The sequence below is a fragment of the Dermacentor andersoni genome, chromosome 11 (assembly GCF_023375885.2).
Source record: "Dermacentor andersoni chromosome 11, qqDerAnde1_hic_scaffold, whole genome shotgun sequence".
Taxonomy (NCBI): domain Eukaryota; kingdom Metazoa; phylum Arthropoda; class Arachnida; order Ixodida; family Ixodidae; genus Dermacentor; species Dermacentor andersoni.
Window position 1 is genome coordinate 29,879,375 of NC_092824.1, and position 19,424 is coordinate 29,898,798.

A 19,424-nucleotide genomic window follows, 5' to 3' on the forward strand; every position below is an offset into this window, starting at 1 on the left:
CTCAAAGCTTACACAAGGTTGCGTCAGCGCTATTATTATTAGCGAGGCATGTACAACTTTGTGCAAAAGTACATTCAGACTTGTAGTAGATGTCAACAAGGCAAGACACCTACCTATCGTTTCACAGGACCGTTGCAGCCGCTGCCATGCCCGTCTCGTCCGTTCGACCGCGTCGGCATCGCCCTCTACGGCCCGCTTCCATGCAGCGGGTGTGGATATCGGTGGATTTTTGTCCGTGCAGTTCACCTTACTCGCTACGCTGAGACTGAAGCTCTGCCAGCAGCGACGGTTGGTTCCATTCTTCGCAATTTTGTTCTTCGCCAAGGTGCTCCCCGCGAACTACTAAGTGATAGGTGCCGTGTCTTCCTGTCGGAGGGCGCCCAAGCTCTCCTCGCTGAGTGCAGGATAATACACCACAAATCGACCACGTACCATCCCCAAACAAACCGACTGACCGAGCGGTTCAATCACACACTTACCGACATGTTGCGGATGTATATTTCAACTGACCACTCCAACTGGGACACCGTACTCCCCTTTGTTACGCTCGCAATCATTACCGCGACGCAAGCGACCACCGGCTTTTCCCCCTTTGTCCTTATGTATGGCCGTGAGCCTTCATGCCCTTTGGACACAATACTGCCGTACCAACCTGACGCTACAGAGTACACTCCGCTTTCCCAAGTCGCCAAATATGCTGAAGATAGCCGTCAGCTGGCACGCACTTTGACTGGTGAGACTCAAGAAGGTCTAAAGGCAAGACATGACCGTACTGATCAACCACCACACGACTTTGCTCCTGATTCGCTTGTGTGGCTTTGGATACCAGCCCACATTGCCGGCCTTTCTTACAAACTCCTGGCGCGTTATCAGGGTCGATACCGTATCATCGAGGCCTCTTCACTGGTCAACTACATCGTCGAGCCGCTCACAGTGTCACGAGCCCTGCGTCACCGTGGGCGAGAGACAGTACATGTCAACCACCTGAAACCGTATTATGACCTGCTCTTCTCCGCGCCCGGAGTCGCCACGATGGATACGCTTGGCTCTCGGGGCGTTGTAATGAAGCAGACGCGTCCCTGTGTATGTGCCAACTGACGAGGAAGACGAAGGACCGTGCCGTGATCGCGAGCTAGCCCCGTGCTACGGAAAGCCCTTGCATTGCCTTAATATACCTAGCGTTGCACGACATCGTTAACGACAATACGCCTCGTCGCAATCCGATAATCTCAAAGCTCGCCCAACAAAACGGTGACGCCGGTCATTTAGCGATTGTTCATGGAGGACACACGCACACTAATTTAGCTATCTGGGAAACGAAGAAGAGTCATTTCTCAAGCGTCCCGGCCAACCGCCTACAACCGGTTTTGTCGCTCTAGGGCAAGCTTTCTTTTTTGAGCACACGCTACATTCGCTAAGTAAATTTAGATACACTGCTTTATTTTCTAAGTCTTGATTTAGATTAACGTCTTTCTCCTCACTATCCATATGAATTCTTTAAGGTGTAGTGAGTAAGCAGGCAACGAGCCTTCAACTGCACCGCATATTGCAGCGTGCTAACAGGAATGAACATTGGGCGAGTTGTTGTAGCTTCATGATTGCGCCGTTTGGTGTTCCCTTCCTTTTTGCCATAGTTTCATACAATAACCACTAGACCAAAATCTGGCGCTAGTTTCTACGGGAGCATGGGAATTATGGGAGGTACATGGATTTGCCTAAACATTCTCCTTCTGGCTTCAAACGGCGTAGTGACTTTGTAAACTCACTATTTTGATCATTGTGCTGCGTAATAAATAACTGAACAAAACATAATAAACTTTTCGGGCGGGAGAATTTGAACACAGGACCTCTAATGAAACAGGCTGTATATTGAAAACATTACACCACAGACGCATGCATCGACAAGAGATTTGTAACGCCCTCATATAATTATCGCGGGCAAGCCAGTGCCTTGAGACGCCTGGGGCGTTTCCATCGGGCCACCTCGACAAGCTCAGTCGTTTCCATTAGTACCCATTGTACATGCCTGCAGCGTCTTCCGCAATTCGATGTGTATAGATCGCTCTGAAATTTACGACAAAGAAGGCAGACAAATTCAGACAAATCTACGTACTTCACGTCATTCCGACGGTGGCTCAACGATGGCAGCACCCGAGTACTCTCAAGTATATTGTACGAAACCCTATGCTTTCCGATCTCTCCGTGTCGAGTCACTCTCTTGCAGCCATGAAGTATGTTAACGCCAGCTTCGCCTGCCGAATGCTCAAAACTGCTGATGCAGTTCCTGTTTCAGACATCAGAGCTAGCGCTTCCCTTGAACATTTAGAGGGGGAGGTACAGTTGCACTCCGGTAAGCATTCCATGTAGCCTCGGAGTGGTTTAGCAATAAAACTTTTCTTGATGTCGGCTTACCTGGCTCCATATAGTAAACTTTCTGATGCTTCCAACATTCCAGTGCGGCTTGTGCTAGGCTTTGTGGGATTGATGCTGCTTGTGGGCCCCAGGTGCAGGTGACTAGTGCTACCGTTGGAATATACACCTGTATGGTATCAAAGTACATAAAAAGTGTTAATTCCCAGCTCTGCAACGCCAGTTCACAAGAAAGGAAATTTTTTTATTGTCGAGCCAAAAGCTGTTAGTGGTAGAGGAATCGTATTACAGTCTTTGCATATGAGGTGTACTTTTCTTTACAAAACTCGGTCTTGAATGCATACAAGAGTTCGTGGCCATAAGGGAGCCGACCACTCAAGATTCTGCAATGTTGGCCTCTTCGGAAGATTATTACGCTCCATCACATACCGCGGGCAGTACACGATAGTGTTCGAAGCGAAACTGGACATGTCTATTTTTTCAGTGCGCTGCCCTTCACCCAACGTTTCTGGCGCATCTTCTAGAACTAGGCACATCAGATGCTTCACAGTGTTCTTGCTCTTTTTCATCTGCTACAAGCAGCAGACATAGCCCGTTGTAAACGAGGACAAAGAAAAAGTGAGAGGGCGTATTTCAGACGAGGTATTATAAGCTTTTCTTCGAAGACTGTCCAGAAATTGTAGGCCTGCTACGACTCATACATGCGTCTGTCAACAACGTACTCGCATTTCATAAGCCGGTTATATGAATCCCATTTGAGGACTCCTGTATATGAAGTTCTTAAGAAAACCCAGGCTACAAGCAATAGATTGCTAAAAGCTCATTACGAAAAGAACAATTGCTGATGCTCCTGGAATCACGAGTATATGCCACTATGAAATGTGATGATGATGTTGATGTGTGGTGTTTTGTGGCGCAAGGGCCAGGTTTGGCCAAAGAGCGCCATGAAAATTGATAATGTTGAAGATGTTTTATGGAAGATGTGACTTAGCTGTAATGTGGCCTAAAAATAATCGCTGTAAAGTGCGTAAAATCTACGTGCTATAAAATTATGGCGATGATTAATGACGAATACTATGAACATTAAAATCCATCGTAGGAGAATGATGCAAAATAGAAAATATATGAGATGGTAAAGATACCTGGAGCACTGTTGCCTCCCCAGAGCCCTTGAAACACAAGGGCCTAGAGGCACGTGCTATACCAAAGAACTATCACAGCGCCATCTTCTGAATAGAGGAGACGCTACGAACATGTTGGGCTAACAACATGCAACACAACATCTTTCAGATAACTTATGACTGCGCTGGTGTCAAATAGTGGTTCTGGGCCGAGTAACATTAATGGATGTAGGGGAATGTGCTGTCGGTTCGCTAATGAAAAATGTCTCTCTCAGATTCGGCTTTTCGACACTGCAAAAGGACGTGCAGTACGGTCAGCCTCTCCGCGCATCTACCACAGGTTGGAGGCTCACTTCCGGTGAGTAGAAAATTATGGGTGCCAAACGTGTGTCCTATTCTGAGACGACAGAATAGGACATCTGTTCGGCGCGATTTTGTAGCAGAGGGCCAGAATCCTAACTGTGGTTTTATCAGGTGGAGCTTATTATCCGTTTCCGCGTCCCACATGCGTTGTCAGTGGTCTCGCAATCTCTTTCGCAAGAAAGGCCTCAGATCTGTGACAGGCACAGCAGCGCTAGGGTTAACAGCATGCGATGCGATTGACGTGGCCATCTCGTCCGCCAGAACGTTACCCTCGATGCTCCTATGGCCAGGCACCCAGCATATAATGATATGCTGGTTAGTATGTACGCTTTACACAAGACGGAATATAGTTGATTAAGTACTGGATTTTTGTGTGTATAGAGTGACATCAGTGCCTTCACAACACTTAGGGAGTCTGTATATATCGCTGACTTCTGAAGTTTTGATTTTCTTATATGCTTCACAGCAGACAGTAATGCGTAGGCCTCGGCCGTAAATATACTTGTTTCCGGATGTAGTACATCGGATTCTGAGAAGGATGGGCCGACGGCAGCATAGGAAACCCCGGCATTAGACTTCAAAGCGTCTGTGTAGAACTCTGCGCAGGAGTGCTTGAGCTGGAGTTCTAGGAAATGAGTTCGTATTTCGATCTCTGGTGCGTGTTTTGTTACTTGTAAAAAGGATATGTCACATTCTATGACCTGCCACTCCCACGGCGGTAACAACTTGGTTGGATGCATTAGGTGAAGCTCGAGGAGTGGGACACGCATTTCATCCCTAAGCTCCCTCACACGAAGCGAGAAAGGCTGTCTTACAGAGGAACGGTTATGGAAAAGTGTAGTACATGTCATATCGTTAACAGTGTGAACACATGGATGTTGATGATTGGAATGTATTTTCAGGAAATATGTAATGCTGATGTAAGTTCTCTGTAGATGGAGGGACCATTCATTTGATTCCGCGTGTAAGCTTTCAATGGGGCTTGTTCTGAAAGCGCCAGTGGCTATGCGGATACCTAGATGGTGAGCCGGATCTAGAATCCTTAGTGCACTCGGAGCGGCAGAGTTATATACGACGGCACCCTAGTCCAATCGTGATCGAATTAGGCTCGTATAAACATTCATCAGACACTTCCTGTCGCTACCCCATGTTGTGTGGGATAGAATTTTAAGCAAGTTCATTGTCCTTAGACATTTTTCTTTAAGGTATTTAATGTGCTGAATAAAAGTAAGCTTGGAGTCAAGTATAATACCTAGAAATTTGTGTTCTTTGTTAATAGGTATTTGGTGTCCACACAGTTGGACACAAGGATCTGGAACAAGGCCTCTCTTTCTAGTAAAAAGAACACAAGCGCCTTTGTTGGGGTTGATTTTAAATCCGTTCGTGTCTGCCCACTTGGAAACCTTGTTCAAGCCCTGCAGCACCTGTCCCTCGCATACTGCGAGGTTACAGGATATGAAGCCGATTTGAATGTCGTCTACGTAGATGGAATAAAAAATGGCAGGTGGTAATGAAGCACGAAGCGTGTTCATCTTCACAATAAATAGCGTACAACTAAGCACGCCTCCTTGGGGTACACTTGTTTCTTGTGTGAAAGGTCGTGACAATACGTTGCCAATTTTCACGCGGAAGATGCGATTCAACAAATAGCTTTCAATTATTTTCAGCATATTTCCGTAGATGCCCATTCCCGACAAGTCTCGCAAGATGCCGTAACGCCATGCTGTGTCATATGCCTTCTCCATGTCAAGGAATATTGATAAGAAGAACTGTTAATGTACATATGCATCACGAATATATCCTTCAATGCGTACAAGATGGTCTGTTGTCAACCTGCCTTCTCTGAAGCCACACTGATAAGGATCAAGTATATTGTTGAGTTCAAGAAAATGCATGAGTCTCCGATTAATCATTTTTTCAAAAAGCTTGCACATGCAGCTTGTAAGAGGTATCGGTCGATAGCTTGCCGCCAGGGATGGGTCTTTCCCCGGCTTCAAAACAGGGACCACAATTGCTTCTTTCCATGTGTGTGGAAGGTATCCAGCAGCCCAAATAGTGTTGAAGAGTGCGAGTAGTGTAACTTGTGTGTCAGTGTGCAAGTTTTTGATCATGTCATACATGACTCGGTCAGGTCCCGGTGCAGTGCTCTTGCATGAAATCAAGGCAGCTCTTAATTCGGCAATACTGAATGGCCGGTTATACGCCTCGTCATGTCTGCATTTACGTACAAATGGCTTGAGTTCTTCTATTTCTTTGTATTTAAGGAATGATTCAGAATAGTGTATTGAGCTCGATACACGCTCAAAGTGTTCACCAAGAGTGTCTGCCTGGTCTTGCAAGGTATCCCCTTGGTCATTCACCAGAGGCAACGGATGGATTTGTTGCCCTTGCAGCTTTCTCAAACCATTCCACACTTTTGCCTCCTGCGTGTAAGAATTAATGCCGGAGAGGAACCTCACCCAGCTTTCTCTCTTTGCCTGACGTCATGTCCGCCTTCCCTGTGATTTATTTGTTTAAAGTGTATTAGATTTTCGGCATTAGGCGATCTGCGTAATACACCCCATGCCTTGTTCTGTCTCCTTCGCGCCTCTCTACAGTTTTCGTTCCACCAGGGAACACGTCTTCTTAGTGAACCACCATTCGTCTGTGGAATACACTTCTCGGCTAAATCAATAATAAAAGCAGTAAAATATGCAATGGCATCATCTAAAGTAAAATTATTTATAAAATCTAGTGATAAATAAGATGATTCTTTAAAATGCTCCCAATCCGCCGATGCTAGTTTCCATCGAGGAATGTGCGGAGGGTTCTCATGCAAAGTTGTCAGGTTTAAAATTACGGCGAAGTGGTCCCTTGCATACAATTTATTGATCACGGACCATTCTAGGTGAGGCAGAAGAGAAGAAGAACCGATTGCTAAATCCATTGCTGGATATGTGTTGTGTTGGACACTGTAATACGTCGGCTTGTTAAAAAGGCAGGCATCAGAGGTCAAAAGAAAATTTTCAATTAATCGACCTCTAGCGTCGCATCGCGAATCTCCCCACATCGTGTTGTGGGCATTAAAATCACCCAGGAGTATGTAGGGGTCAGGAAGCTGATTAATTAAGTTATGGAAATCGGTTTTTTTCAAGTGAGAGTTAGGCGGTATGTATAGAGAGAACAGTTACCAGTTTGTTAAGAAGGATTGCCCGAATCGATACGGCCTCAAGGGACGTCTGGAGGGCAATCTGTTGACAAGCTACAGATTTATCCGCAAATATTGCAACACCGCCGGAGGCGTGAGCTTCGTTGCGGTCTTTGCGATAGATTATGTACTGACATAAAAAGTTTGTCTGTGTGGGTTTCAGATGTGTCTCTTGAACACACAGCAACCTTGGATTATGTTTGTGTAGCAGTTCTTTTTTGTCGTCGAGGTTACGTAAAAGTCCTCGTACCTTCCACTGTAATATTTGTGTTTCCATTATGATAATGTGTTGGGTGCTGTGTGTTTAAGAGATAAGGATTAATTCACGGGCCTTTTTCAGGCACCGTGACGGGAGTTTTGTCTCTTTTGGAGCGGTCGAGAGCGCCTCGGCGCTCCTTGGGCGCTGCTGGCGCCGTCTTGCTGGTGGTTGTGTCCATCGCCTCTTGCGAAGCTCTGAACATGCGCTCTTCCGAGCGCTTTGTTTGGCGTGAAGGCCTCGGCACGTTGGACGAGGCCTTTGGGGGCACCTGCCCGGAGGTAGATGACCCCGCTGCTCAGTTGGCGCAGCAGCGCTAGCTGCAGCCGCCGGGGGGCAGAAGCGTTACTGCCGCCTCACTGGGTGTGAGTCGGACAGCAGCCGGAGACCGTTGTGGCGCTGCCCCCTGACGCGCCACTTCGGCAAATGTGTTTTTGGGCAGGTAGGATACTCGCCTGCGTGCCTCCTTGAAACTATTATTTTCCATGACTTTTATCGTCACAATTTTTTTCTTTTTTCCAGGATGGACACGACCGCGAGTATGCGGCGTGCTCACCTTCAGTTTACACAATGGAGAGTTTCAGCAAGCTTCAGAGGTATGTTCGTGGGCACTGCACTTCGCACAGGTTTGACGGCCTCAGCAGCTCTGCGAACTGTGGCCGAAACGTTGGCATTTGAAACATCTGAGCGGATTGGGCACATACGGCCTAACACGGAGCTTGATGTACCCTGCCTCGATTGACTCGGGCAGGACACTTGATCCGAAGGTGATTATCAAGTGCTTGGTTGGGATTTCTTTGCCATCTCGCGTCATCTTAATTTTTTTCACATTGATTACATTCTGTTCACTGAAGCCCTCCAAGAGTTCAGCCTCAGTGAGCTCCAGCAAGTCATCGTCTGACACAACGTCGCGGGTGGTGGTCATAGTACGGTGCGGGGTTACTGTTAGTTGGTTATCCCCAAATGACACAAGCTTAGGCAGTTTCTCTTATTGTTTCTTATCGCGGAGCTCCAGGAGGAGATAACCGCTTGCCATTCTGGTCGCCTTATAACCGGCTCCAAAAACATCAGTCAGAGTCTGATACAAGGAACGGTGAAATAGTGCGCACTGGTTTACCGGGTTTTTCCGAGTGAACTACATGGAAACGTGGGATGTTGTGGACTTTGCGTCCGAAAAACTGAAAAACTTCATCGGTGCGCCCTCTTTTCTGAGGGCGATCAGGGAGTGGAGGAAAGGAGCTATCCATAAATATATGTGAGATTTCGGCAGTAACGCCAGCCACCCACCGTGGAGTCGTACAAGGGGACGCTGCAGGGCCTGAAAAACAGGGTCTGCAAACGCCAGCTGTGCGTTACCACTATAACCAAATATGAAATAACCTAGGTTGGCTATTCACACAAGGTTAACCCTTGCTGCCTGGAAAATTGGAAGTGAGAAGAAGACAGGAGAAGACAGGAAAGGTGGAAAGTGAGAGAAAGACAAAAGCTGTAGGGAGAGAGAGACAGGAAAAGGCAACTACCGATTTCCCCCGGGTGGGTCAGTCCGGGGGTGCTGTCTATGTGAAGCAGAGGCCAAAGGGGTGTGTTGCCTCTGCCGGGGGGCCTTAAAGGTCCAAACACCCAGCATCAGCTCAACCCCCAGGATCCCCTTTTCCCCAGACACGGCTAAGCCGCGCACGGCTACACGCGGGAGGGTCCGACCCTCGTGTGCTCGGGTCCGTGGTGTCGCAACACACCAAACGCCTGCTCACGCAGACGCCCCTGCGGGGACTATGAAATGTGCACTATGCCACTATGTGCTTCAGCGTACAAGAAATTACAGCTTAAGTGACGTTGCAAGCAGGCCGGAGCAAGAAGTAGGAGCGAGTGAGTGCAAACTTTATTCAATATGGCCGGCGATTGGGGCGGGGTGGGGCCATAACCTCCCGAACCTAGGTGCCGCCTCGAGTCCTTTGACACGGGCGGCATCATCGGTGTGCCGGACGCCCTAAAGTTGATCGGTGAGGTCGTCGCTGAGAAGGGCTACCTCTCATAGCGCCCAGCGGTTTGAGACTGGCATGGGAACCCCTTTCATCGGGTACTCCTGCTCGCGATCGGTGCAATCTGAACCATATTTTTTTAACTTCTTTGCACAGTAACTAGCCTATGTAATGCGGCCCTGTACAAGGATTTGAAGCCAGGAGACTCCATTTTCTTGCGTTTTGACTGGTTCCCCGGATGAAATCGCTTTACTCTCCCAACTATGCCAATTTGTTCTCGTTTTGTTCTCACCCCATTCACGTCCCATTCTCGTCTTGATATCCTGGATAGCAGCTCCAGAGGCTTGCTCAAGGTCTCCTGAGGGTTGCCGACAACGGGAGCTACATGCATTTCTTACTTCAAACGGCTGTCGTCCTTTACATCCCTGGGAAGGCAATCGATAGACTATCAGGCAACATTAAAAAATCCGGCGCATCGAATGCCATGTTTTATTTGGTGTTATGCGAAACAGTGTGCACGGAGCCTACTATGGTAATGAAACGACCGTGGGAGCACCAAGATGTAGGTGGATGTTTGATGACCTACATGACAAGCATTTCATGAAATTCACTCACGACATAACCAAAGACTTAGAGCAGAGCTGTTAAGCGCTAGTTCGCCCAGGATCGTGCCCATGTGTAGACGCAAAATGCCGAAGACCCGCAGCGGAGGGGAAGCAGGCGGCATTGAGAGCTGCCCATATGTGGGCCGATCACAAAGATTCTGCAAGCCGGGCAGTGCCCCACGGCGGAGGTGCACTTCTTCATTAGAGGCCCACATACGCAGCTCCCTTGGCCATCCTTCTTAACAGGATAGAAGGACACTACGTTTTCATGTTCGTCATACACTTTTGGCACACTATGCCAATTTTGGTACATATACCAATACGTAGGCGGCTGTTTGATGATCTACATGACACGCATATCGTGATTTTCATGTCATGACTTGTCATTTATGTGTGTCATACAGTCTTGTCATACTATGCAAATTGTGGTAGATACCAAGTTAAAGAAACGACCATGAGAGCGCCAAGATTTAGGAGGCCGTTTAATGACCATCCTGACACCCATACTATTATATACATGTTATGCACTATCAATGATGTTGCTCATACATTCTTGTCATACTATGCCAATGTTGATGCCTACCAAGTTAACGAAGCTACAATGAGAGCCCCAAGACGTAGACGGCTGTTTGATAGCCTACGTTAAACGCATGTCATGATATGCATGTCATGACGAATAATCCATGTTCTTTGTACTCTTGCCATACTACGCATATTTTCGTACATACCAAGTTCATACCAAACATACATGCTAAACTACCTTGAAACCATCAAGGTGTTTGGCGGATAGGTAGACGGATAGCTGCTGTCAAAATAGCAAATTCTGACCAAACAATGATTTGCATTAAAAGATTACTCAGTGCGTATATGTAAGGATCGTGTTGCAGTCATCATATTAGCTTGGAAAGTAATGAAGTGTTAATTTGCAAGGCAATGTCCCTTAACTGTGCAGCAGAAAGCATAAATACCGGTTTAACGAGCACTGGTAATAAAGTTTCCAGTTTTAGCATCTCTGAATTTTAATGAACCATAGTGTTCTTGCACACGTGAATAGTTAAGGCAGATTCATTTTCGAACGTTATTACTTTAATGAGGAGCACCGTTAAAATCGCAACTTATATCAGTCAGAGCAATGAAGGAAGTGGCACGGATACTGGAAGAACGAAAAATGCTTCATGGAAGCAAACAGTGCTAATCCCCTTACAAAAAGAGAACGTATTTAGTTTCGGAAGCAGTGGTGTCTTCATGTCGCGGACTTTCTTGTTACGAACACGCTACAATTTCTAGGTAGTGATACACTTATAGGAGGCCGCTGAGTACTGTGCTTTTTAATATGGGCATAGGGTTAAAGGTTGTTAAAGTTTGAGAAGTGGATTGTTATGTTAGTTTTGGTAGATTCATAGTCTCAAAACTTAAGCAACTTGCCCACAATTTTTATCTCTTGCGCGAAATTTTCATTGAAATTATAAAGTTGTTGCTCGGCTTGTTAGAACCTAGAGCTTCAATATAAACTTTCTTTAGTAGCCTCAATTCATATGCGTAACTTTTGCAGTGAGCCGTAGCGGGTTACGTCCGCTGCTTGTAGCACGGTACAGTTGAGTGATCGCCAGTGCAGTACAGCTCCGACCTTCCGGTATAGCCATCTGAAACACAGCCCTAAGTGCACATCTTTCTCTACATTCGATTCAAAACATATTAAACTGCAATTGTGGGGCATTTTGTGCCGGAACCTTCAGATTAATTTGGTCATCTGGGGCTCTTTAACGTGCGCCCAATGTACTGTACACAGGTAGTTTTGTATTTCTCCCCGATCGAAATGCAGCCGCCGCTACCGTCATTTTACTCTTCGACGTTGTGCTTAGTAGCGTTATGGAAAAGCCACTAAGCAACCATGGTCGGTATCTAAGCATTATCTTTGTCAACAAAGTGCAATCGGTTTAAGAGAAGAATTATGGTGCCAGCACGACAAACGCACAGATGCTGCTTGACAAATAAAATTATATACCTATGGTGAAGCGCCGAGTCCAATTATGACTCAACTGATGACTGCGTAGAATGTATAGTCTCGGTTTCTGCCTCGATAACCTAGGAGGGTGCATTCGCTATATCACTGATGTGAGAATAATTTCATTCAAAAGTTCAGCTACATAGGCTGTGTATAAATTTGCACGCGTCTAAACAAATTGCTTACTAAGGAGAGTGATAAGATGACGCCTGCGGAAACGAACTTGGCGGCTTTAGTGAAGCGCATCTATGTGCAATAAATGCACCACTGCCACGGTCGACGAAGGGCATCTCTCCCATATTTGTTGTAAAGGCGAAAGACCATCGACTACGTACCGTCGAGGTTGTAAATCTGGTCGGTTATCGGCCTGCGCTCCGTGCTTGACTGGTAACGCCAGGCGTCGTCAGAACTGCTGCAAATAATAAAATTATTGGTATGACATACTTACAGCTGTGACAAAAGGTGGAAGTTATCTTTTATTGAAAGCAAGTTCCAAAAGAGCAAAGCTCTGTTTGCTAAACGCGCTACCTCCAATGTTTCGGACTGATTTATGACAGACTGCGCTAACTGCTATAGGACGCACAACCAACTCACGGCAATGTCTGATGCATGGCGCTCATACGCTAAACTTAGAACAGCAACTTGATTTGCACGAACACTGTCGAGTTAACTGATACAGTACTTACAACGGGTCAGCCGGATGGCTAGGTGATTCTCAGGATCCAGCACACTGACACTCTATGGCACCGTATGCAGGCGTGTTCCAATGAGGCTTCTGTAGAAGTTTGAGGAACATCCAGTCACAGCCCCACGTTGTTTGTGACAGAAGTTTAAGAATCTTCATTGTTTTCTTGCATTTGTTTTTAACGTACTTGACGATTGAGTGACTAGTTGTGGTATAGAGCAGAGAAGTCTGCTAGGTCAGCGATATCCACCGTAGACTTTTATAATTTCTCTTCCTTCTTCCCTTTGTCCAGTTCAGGTTATCCAACTTGACTAAATGTTGGGTGACCTTCCTGTCTATCAATTTTCAATTTCCTGTTACTCTCTCAGGCGTGAAGGCTAACTTCGGGCCTAAAATGATGCCTTAAAATTTTGCTCTCTTTTTTTTAACTGGTAAGTATTTACGTGAACTTCAATATGGAGGTCTTGGACCGCGCCTCACTTTCCAAAGGAAAGCAGGGAGGAGCTTTTCAAGAAATGTAATTCAAATAAATTCTCCTGTGCCTCTGTCGACGCTTTTTCAAGCCAGTTTGAACTACGCTTTCATACATTGCGAGATTACTTCATTTAAATTCAATCTGCTCGTCATCAACACAAGCGGAATAAAACATCGGTTGTGGAGTAAATAATAGCACCAAAATGATTTTTTACGATCAGAATGGTATAAATAAGTGCTCGAGCCTCTTGTAGCTCAGTTTCCTGGAATAATTGCACCGACAGAGCAATGCCAGCTCAGTAAATAACTTTCTACTAAGCTAAGCATGTTGCCTCGAATACACATTACCGAGAGAGGTCGCAAGCTTCCGTGGGGCCAGGTGGGGTGTCAAGCGTTTTGCATATCAAGGAACACTGACAGAAAGAACTGTTTTTAAACAGAAGTTTCCTGGATGTAAGCGTGAATCTACACGAGATGGTCAGCTAACTCATCGTTGATGAAGGTCAAGCAATCGGTCTCATTCAAGAAAGTAATTGCCCTCATTTCATGGATGGATTGACAAATAACTTCCTTGAGGTCCGTCAGTGCGCTCGATTAGTGCGCAGCGGACCGCACCCACGTCAGGCCATGCCCCTCCGCCGCGTCGTGGGCCCGATGGACAGCCGAGACCTGTGCTTCAACTCCGAGCTGCGTAGAGCTTGGTCCCACTCTTCCTTGGTGGTCCTGGCCCCCGACGCCAGGGGGCAACCCTAGAGCATGCGGGCAATGCTAGGTATATTCTTACAGTAGCGACACGCATTGTGAGGGTGCGCGTCCAGGAATATTTTGTGCACGAAGGCTGGGCATGGGTAGGTTCCCGTCTGAAGCCGCCTGTACGTGGCTTCTTGTGCTTTACTGAGTGCTTTGTGCAGTAGCGGCATGGCTCTCTTGACTAACTAATAATGCTGGGTGAGATCGTTGTAAGTGACGAGGGGGTCGAGCTCGCTCTTTGATCCTGCCGAGAGGGAGTCCGTGCTCGCACGGTGAGTTAAGTCTCGCGTGGACTCGTGTGCCGTCTTGTTCCATGGGTTCATGGGTTCGAGGAACCAATTGATGTAGTTTGGGGTGAGGGGACGAGTAAATTATTCTCCCGGCAGTCGCGGATATGCGGCCTGTTCCGTAGGACAGAATCTCCCTCTTGGGGTCGCTGTATACCAAGCTTTTATCGTCTTCTATGAGTGCAAGGCTGATGGCCGCCTGCTCGCCCACCTCAGGACTATCAGTGCGGCCCATGCACGCGTTAATCACCGTGCCATCTTTGTTGACCAGCGCTGCTACATAGGCTCGTCGTTTATTTATTTATCGTCTAGGATATTTGGCTGTGTCCGTAAAGCGGCATGCTTTCTCGGAGGCGGCTGCCTGTTGGAGGAGTGCTTTGGCTCGAGCAAGTCTTCTGTCGATGTTGTGCTCTAGGCTCATACACCTGGACAGAGGGGCTGCCCTGATCTTTTTCCTCCGGTCGGGTGTTAGCCGGTGGCTGTTGCACACTATCTCACGAGGTGCGACGCCGATTTCACGTAGGATCCACCCGATCGCAGGGGTGCCGGACAGCCTAGTGATCTGTGCCCGTTTCTGTGCCTCCGCAATCTCGCTCAGTGTGTTGTACATGCCTAATGCGTCCAGTGCCTCCGTGCTCCTGTGCATGAGTAGACCCATGGCTCTCTTGGCGACCTTACGCTGGAGCGTGTCAAGCTTGTCTCTCTCCACTTTGAACCATTTGTCTATGGCGGCGATGTACACGAAGTGACTGATTACGAAAGCCTGCGCCAGCCTAAGCAGGTTGCCCTCCTTGAGCCCGTAATTCCGGTTGGCCACCCGTCTCAGTAGGCATGTGGCGTTCTCTGCCTTCGTGGTGACGTTCGTGACTGCGATGGTGTTCAAGCCATTCGCCTCTATTGTCATGCCCAACATCTTCATGCGACCGACCACCGGAATCGTGTTGCCTTCAGGGGTGCACAGACGGACGCATAGGTTGGCGCCTGTGTCCCATCCCTTCAGTTTGGTACTTCGCCTCTTGCGTCTGTATATCAGCAGCTCAGACTTGCTCGGTGAGCACCACAGGCCTGTTGGTTTGAGGTACTCCTCAGTGGTTCGGATCGCATTTTGTAAAGTGTGCTCGATTTGTCCTTTGCTACCCTTTGCTACCCACATGGTGACGTCATCTGCATAGATGGCATGTTTGAGGTTCTCGAATCGAGTCAGTTCCCTGAACAGTCCTATCATGGCCAGATTGAAGAGTGTAGGAGTGCAAGGTACCTCAGTCGCCCAGTACGACTGGCTCCGACTGCAGGGACCTGACTTGTAGTGAGGCCTGCTTTCCCCTGAGGAAGTCACGGATGTAGTCATGGAGACATTGACCAACTCCGAGTGTTGAGATTTGTTGAAGAATGAAGGAGTGCCGTATGTCATCAAAGGCCCTTTCTAGGTCTAGGCCTAGGATGTCCTTGACGCCTCTTGTGTTGTCTAGCATCTGGCTTTTCCCCAGCTTCATAGCGTGCTGCGTCGCCAGCCCCTGACGAAAGCCAGCGATGTTCTGAGGATATATCTCGTTCTCTTCCTGGTGAGGCTTCATAAAGCACCGCACGCTCCATAGTCTTACCCACGCACGACGTAAGTGAGATTGGGCGCAGATTATTCATGATGAGAGGTTTGCCGCGTTTCGGTATTAAGACCGTTTTGGCCGTCTTCCATTCTATGGTAACTTTGCCTGAACTCCACGTCTCGCTAACTATCGCAATGAGCTGTTCCGCGCCGCTCTCGTCCAGATAGCGGAGGGCCAGTTCGTGGTGTTATCCGTCCCCGGTTAGGAATCGGCTGTTGAGACCTCCGAGTGCTTGTTTATCTCTTCCGTGGTGAAGTCGGCATTAAATTCCGCGTTAGGTTGACCCGAGTATTGGGAGGTGGCGTCCTCGGTAACTGCCGCATGCGCCACGGGGAGGTGCCTGGCCATCAGTCTTGCTACAAGCTCGTCCGGTGTTTCGGCCTTGCATGCCTCATGTAGCAGATTGCTCAACGCGTACTTCCGCGACGGCTTAGTTTTTGCGCCGACCAATAGGTGTTTCAGATGGTTCTAAGAGCCACCTCTGCGTACCTGCCCGTCAGTCATGTTGCAGATCTCGTCCCATTGCTGCCTAACTAGTGTGGAGGAGTGCTGCTCGATGCTGCGATTTAACTCCGCAGTCTTCTCTCACAGCCGATGGTTCAGGCGTTGCCCTTTCTATCTTTACAGTAACGATTACTTGGCTTCTAGCATGTGGGCGAGTCTCCGCCCTCTCGTTTGATCATTTTTTTCAAATAGCTTACACGAGCAGCCTCTTAATGCTATAGTCCGGTAACTTGCAATAGAAGATGTATCCTTACGCTGCTTTAAGATGGGTACATAAATAGCGTCTTTCCATGCTAAAGAAATGAATATTGTTGCCCACATAGTGTTCAAAAGGGGCCACAGAGCAATTTGTGTATCAAGGTGCAGGTGTTTTATTATTGGGTACATAGGCTCATCAGTTCCGGGAACAGACTTCTCACAGGCTTTTTAGTACGTTCCCCTCCAAGTAGGGAAGCAGTGTACATGATACTATACATATGTCTACTGACTAGAATGCTTTATTTGAAGCGAAATAATTTTGGCTCGTTATTAATAAAGATGTGTTCACAGGAGTAAAAATGTTACAGTGAGAACTACAGCTAGAATCTCCCCCAAAGGGGACTATGCGCATTATCATCTCGCAAGACTATATACATTTCGGGGAGTTCATCATAGGGCTCTGAAACTGTTCCTTGAAGTTCATGATTGGGAGAGATGCAAATGGAAGTCATTGTCAGCATCATATCGAACAGCAGTGCTCCAACAGCAACTGCTTCAAGGGTCATTAGAAGCTGTAATTGATGGTACGGAAGCCCTTTGTCTACTATTGTTGCCACACCAACCGACGAGAGGAGACCATCGTCGCAATCTGTTGTTAGAAATAACATTGTCTATGAGAGTGTGTATAGTTATTATGTGTGTTTCCTCAACGCAATATAGTTCAACATTGCTGAATTATGGGGGTTTATGTGTCAAAACCACGACTTCTTTATGACGCACGTCGCAGTTGGGGACTTCGGCATAACTGGACTACCAGGGGCTCTTATTTTGGAGGTAAATCAACGTACTCAGGTATTTTCGTAGTTCGCCCCCAACGAAATGCGGCTGCCGTGGTAGGAGATTATTCCCACGACCGCGTGCTTTCCTGTCAAACACTTTAACCACTACGCAGCGACGGCGGGTGACATTAGTTTAGGACTAAGTTTTAAATAAGTTCTTTAAAATCATCTACATTGCGTAGACGTCCCTTTACATTCATCTGAAATATTTGTGAGTACATATTGCAGAAGATGTTTGTGCTTCGTGTGAAATATAAGAGGCTTACTTAGCTTACAAAGTTTTTCTCGTTCCATATGACGCAGGGTTTGTGTGGGTTACACGACTCCAAGTGAAACGGTGGCGCCGTTCGACTAGGAATCGTGTTCAGCGACCTTCTTGCAAGCGGTGCTTTGGCAACACCGACCCTTGAGTGACAATAAGTTTAAATGCAAGGAACCTAGAAGTTGATGGGCTCTTCTTGGAAGGTGGAGCAACGCTGGCTGCACCAGCCCAAGGGGCTGCTTGCCCAACATTGGCTGCACTCTTCGTCTGCGAAGCTGCTGCAGAACTGCCTGTTTACACGCCGCGTCAGCATACCCTATGGTATGGAGAAATGAGAAGCGGTTTCCCGCATCGTTGAAGCGTCCTCACGCATCCTTAAAAGGTCCGAACGCGCCCTTTAAACGTCTCCACTGCCTCTGCGAAACGTCTCCACTATGTCTGTGAACCATCACCGCACGTCTGTTAAACGTGTATGCACACTTCTCAGAAACGTCTCCATGCTTATTTTAAACATCTCCACGCATCCTTGGAGCGTCTTCAGGAGTCTCTAAAGCGTCATAAGGCGTCCTTGAAGCGTTTTCACACGCCTTTGGCGCAGATGCTTACGGTTGCTTTTATAGTTATGAGCTATTTTTCTATTTATTATGTGGGACAAGGTCTGGCGTGAGCGGTACGGTTGCTGTCGCAGTTACCTAAATGGCTAGGTTGTTTCATGTCAAGAAATATATCGAAATGTTGGCTCACCTTGCGATGCCTTTCGTAGTGGACGATACTTTCTCGATGCCAGCCCGACTCGTACTGGGCCTCGCGTGATCGGTCCTGTCGGTGGTTACTGCAGGCGCGTAATTGGTGCTTCCGCTGTCAGTGGCATCTGCATGGCACGAAAAAACAGAAGAGGTGTTCACTCACCGCTGTGCAAAGGTAATTCAAAGAGCAAAAAAATTGAGCGCTGAAAAATGGTGGCATGCAAAACGTTTTAGTTGACCTTTAATGGTAGGGAAAGCTGGCGGCTGTGTTGGCGTATACAGTACTTTTTCTTTCAGAAATTCTGAAATTAGGCGCCAAGTGCAAACAAGAGATTCCTATGGACGAAAGGGCCAAGCACGGTAAAATTTATAAAATGTGTATTTTTTTCTGAAAAGGAATACGCTGTAGTTAAGCATAAAAGCAGTGAAGAAGAAACTAGGAATTTGGAAGAATCAGATTTATGCGTTAAGAGACAAAGCCGGCAATATCATTACTGGTATGGATGAGATAGTTCAAGTGGCTGAGGAGTTCTATAGATATTTATACAGTACCAGTGGCACCCACGACGATAATGGAAGAGAAAATAGTCTAGAGGAATTCGAAATCCCACAGATAACGCCGGAAGAAGTAAAGAAAGCCTAGGGAGATATGCAAAGGGGGAAGGCAGCTGAGGAGGATCAGGTAACCACAGATTTGTTGAAGGATGGTGGACAGATTGTTCTAGAGAAACTGGCCACCCTGTATAAACAATGCCTCGTGACCTCGAGGGTACCGCAATCTTGGAGGAACGCTAACATAATCCTAATCCATAAGAAAGGGGACGCCAAAGCCTTGAAAAATTATGGTCCGATCAGCTTACTGCCCGTTGCCTATAAAATATTTACTAAGGTAATCGCAAAAAGAATCAGGAACACCTTAGACTTCTGTCAAGCAAAGGACCAGGCAGGATTCCGTAAAGGCTACTCAACAATAGACCAGATTCACACTATCAATCAGGTGATAGAGAAATGTGCGGAGTATAACCAACCCTTATATATAGCTTTCATTGATTACGAGAAAGCGTTTGATTCTGTCGAAACCTCAGCAGTCATTGAGGCATTACGGAACCAGGGTGTAGACGAGGCATATGTAAAAATACTGAAGATATGTATAGCGGCTCCACAGCCACCGTAGTCCTCCATAAAGAAA

At 47.2% G+C, this 19,424-nt stretch overlaps 1 protein-coding gene across 1 annotated transcript in view; it reads right to left on the reverse strand.

Moving 5' to 3' along the window:
• The window catches only part of LOC129381598 (uncharacterized), a 50,869-nt gene that overhangs the window by 23,930 nt on the left and 7,515 nt on the right, over positions 1 to 19,424 (reverse strand). Inside the window, exons 3-5 of the mRNA XM_072285169.1 lie at positions 18,234 to 18,360; positions 12,222 to 12,298; positions 2,413 to 2,539 (exon numbers count right to left, since the gene is read on the reverse strand). Coding sequence (XP_072141270.1) covers positions 2,413 to 2,539; positions 12,222 to 12,298; positions 18,234 to 18,360 — 331 coding nt within the window. The remainder of the gene's footprint in view (positions 1 to 2,412; positions 2,540 to 12,221; positions 12,299 to 18,233; positions 18,361 to 19,424) is intronic.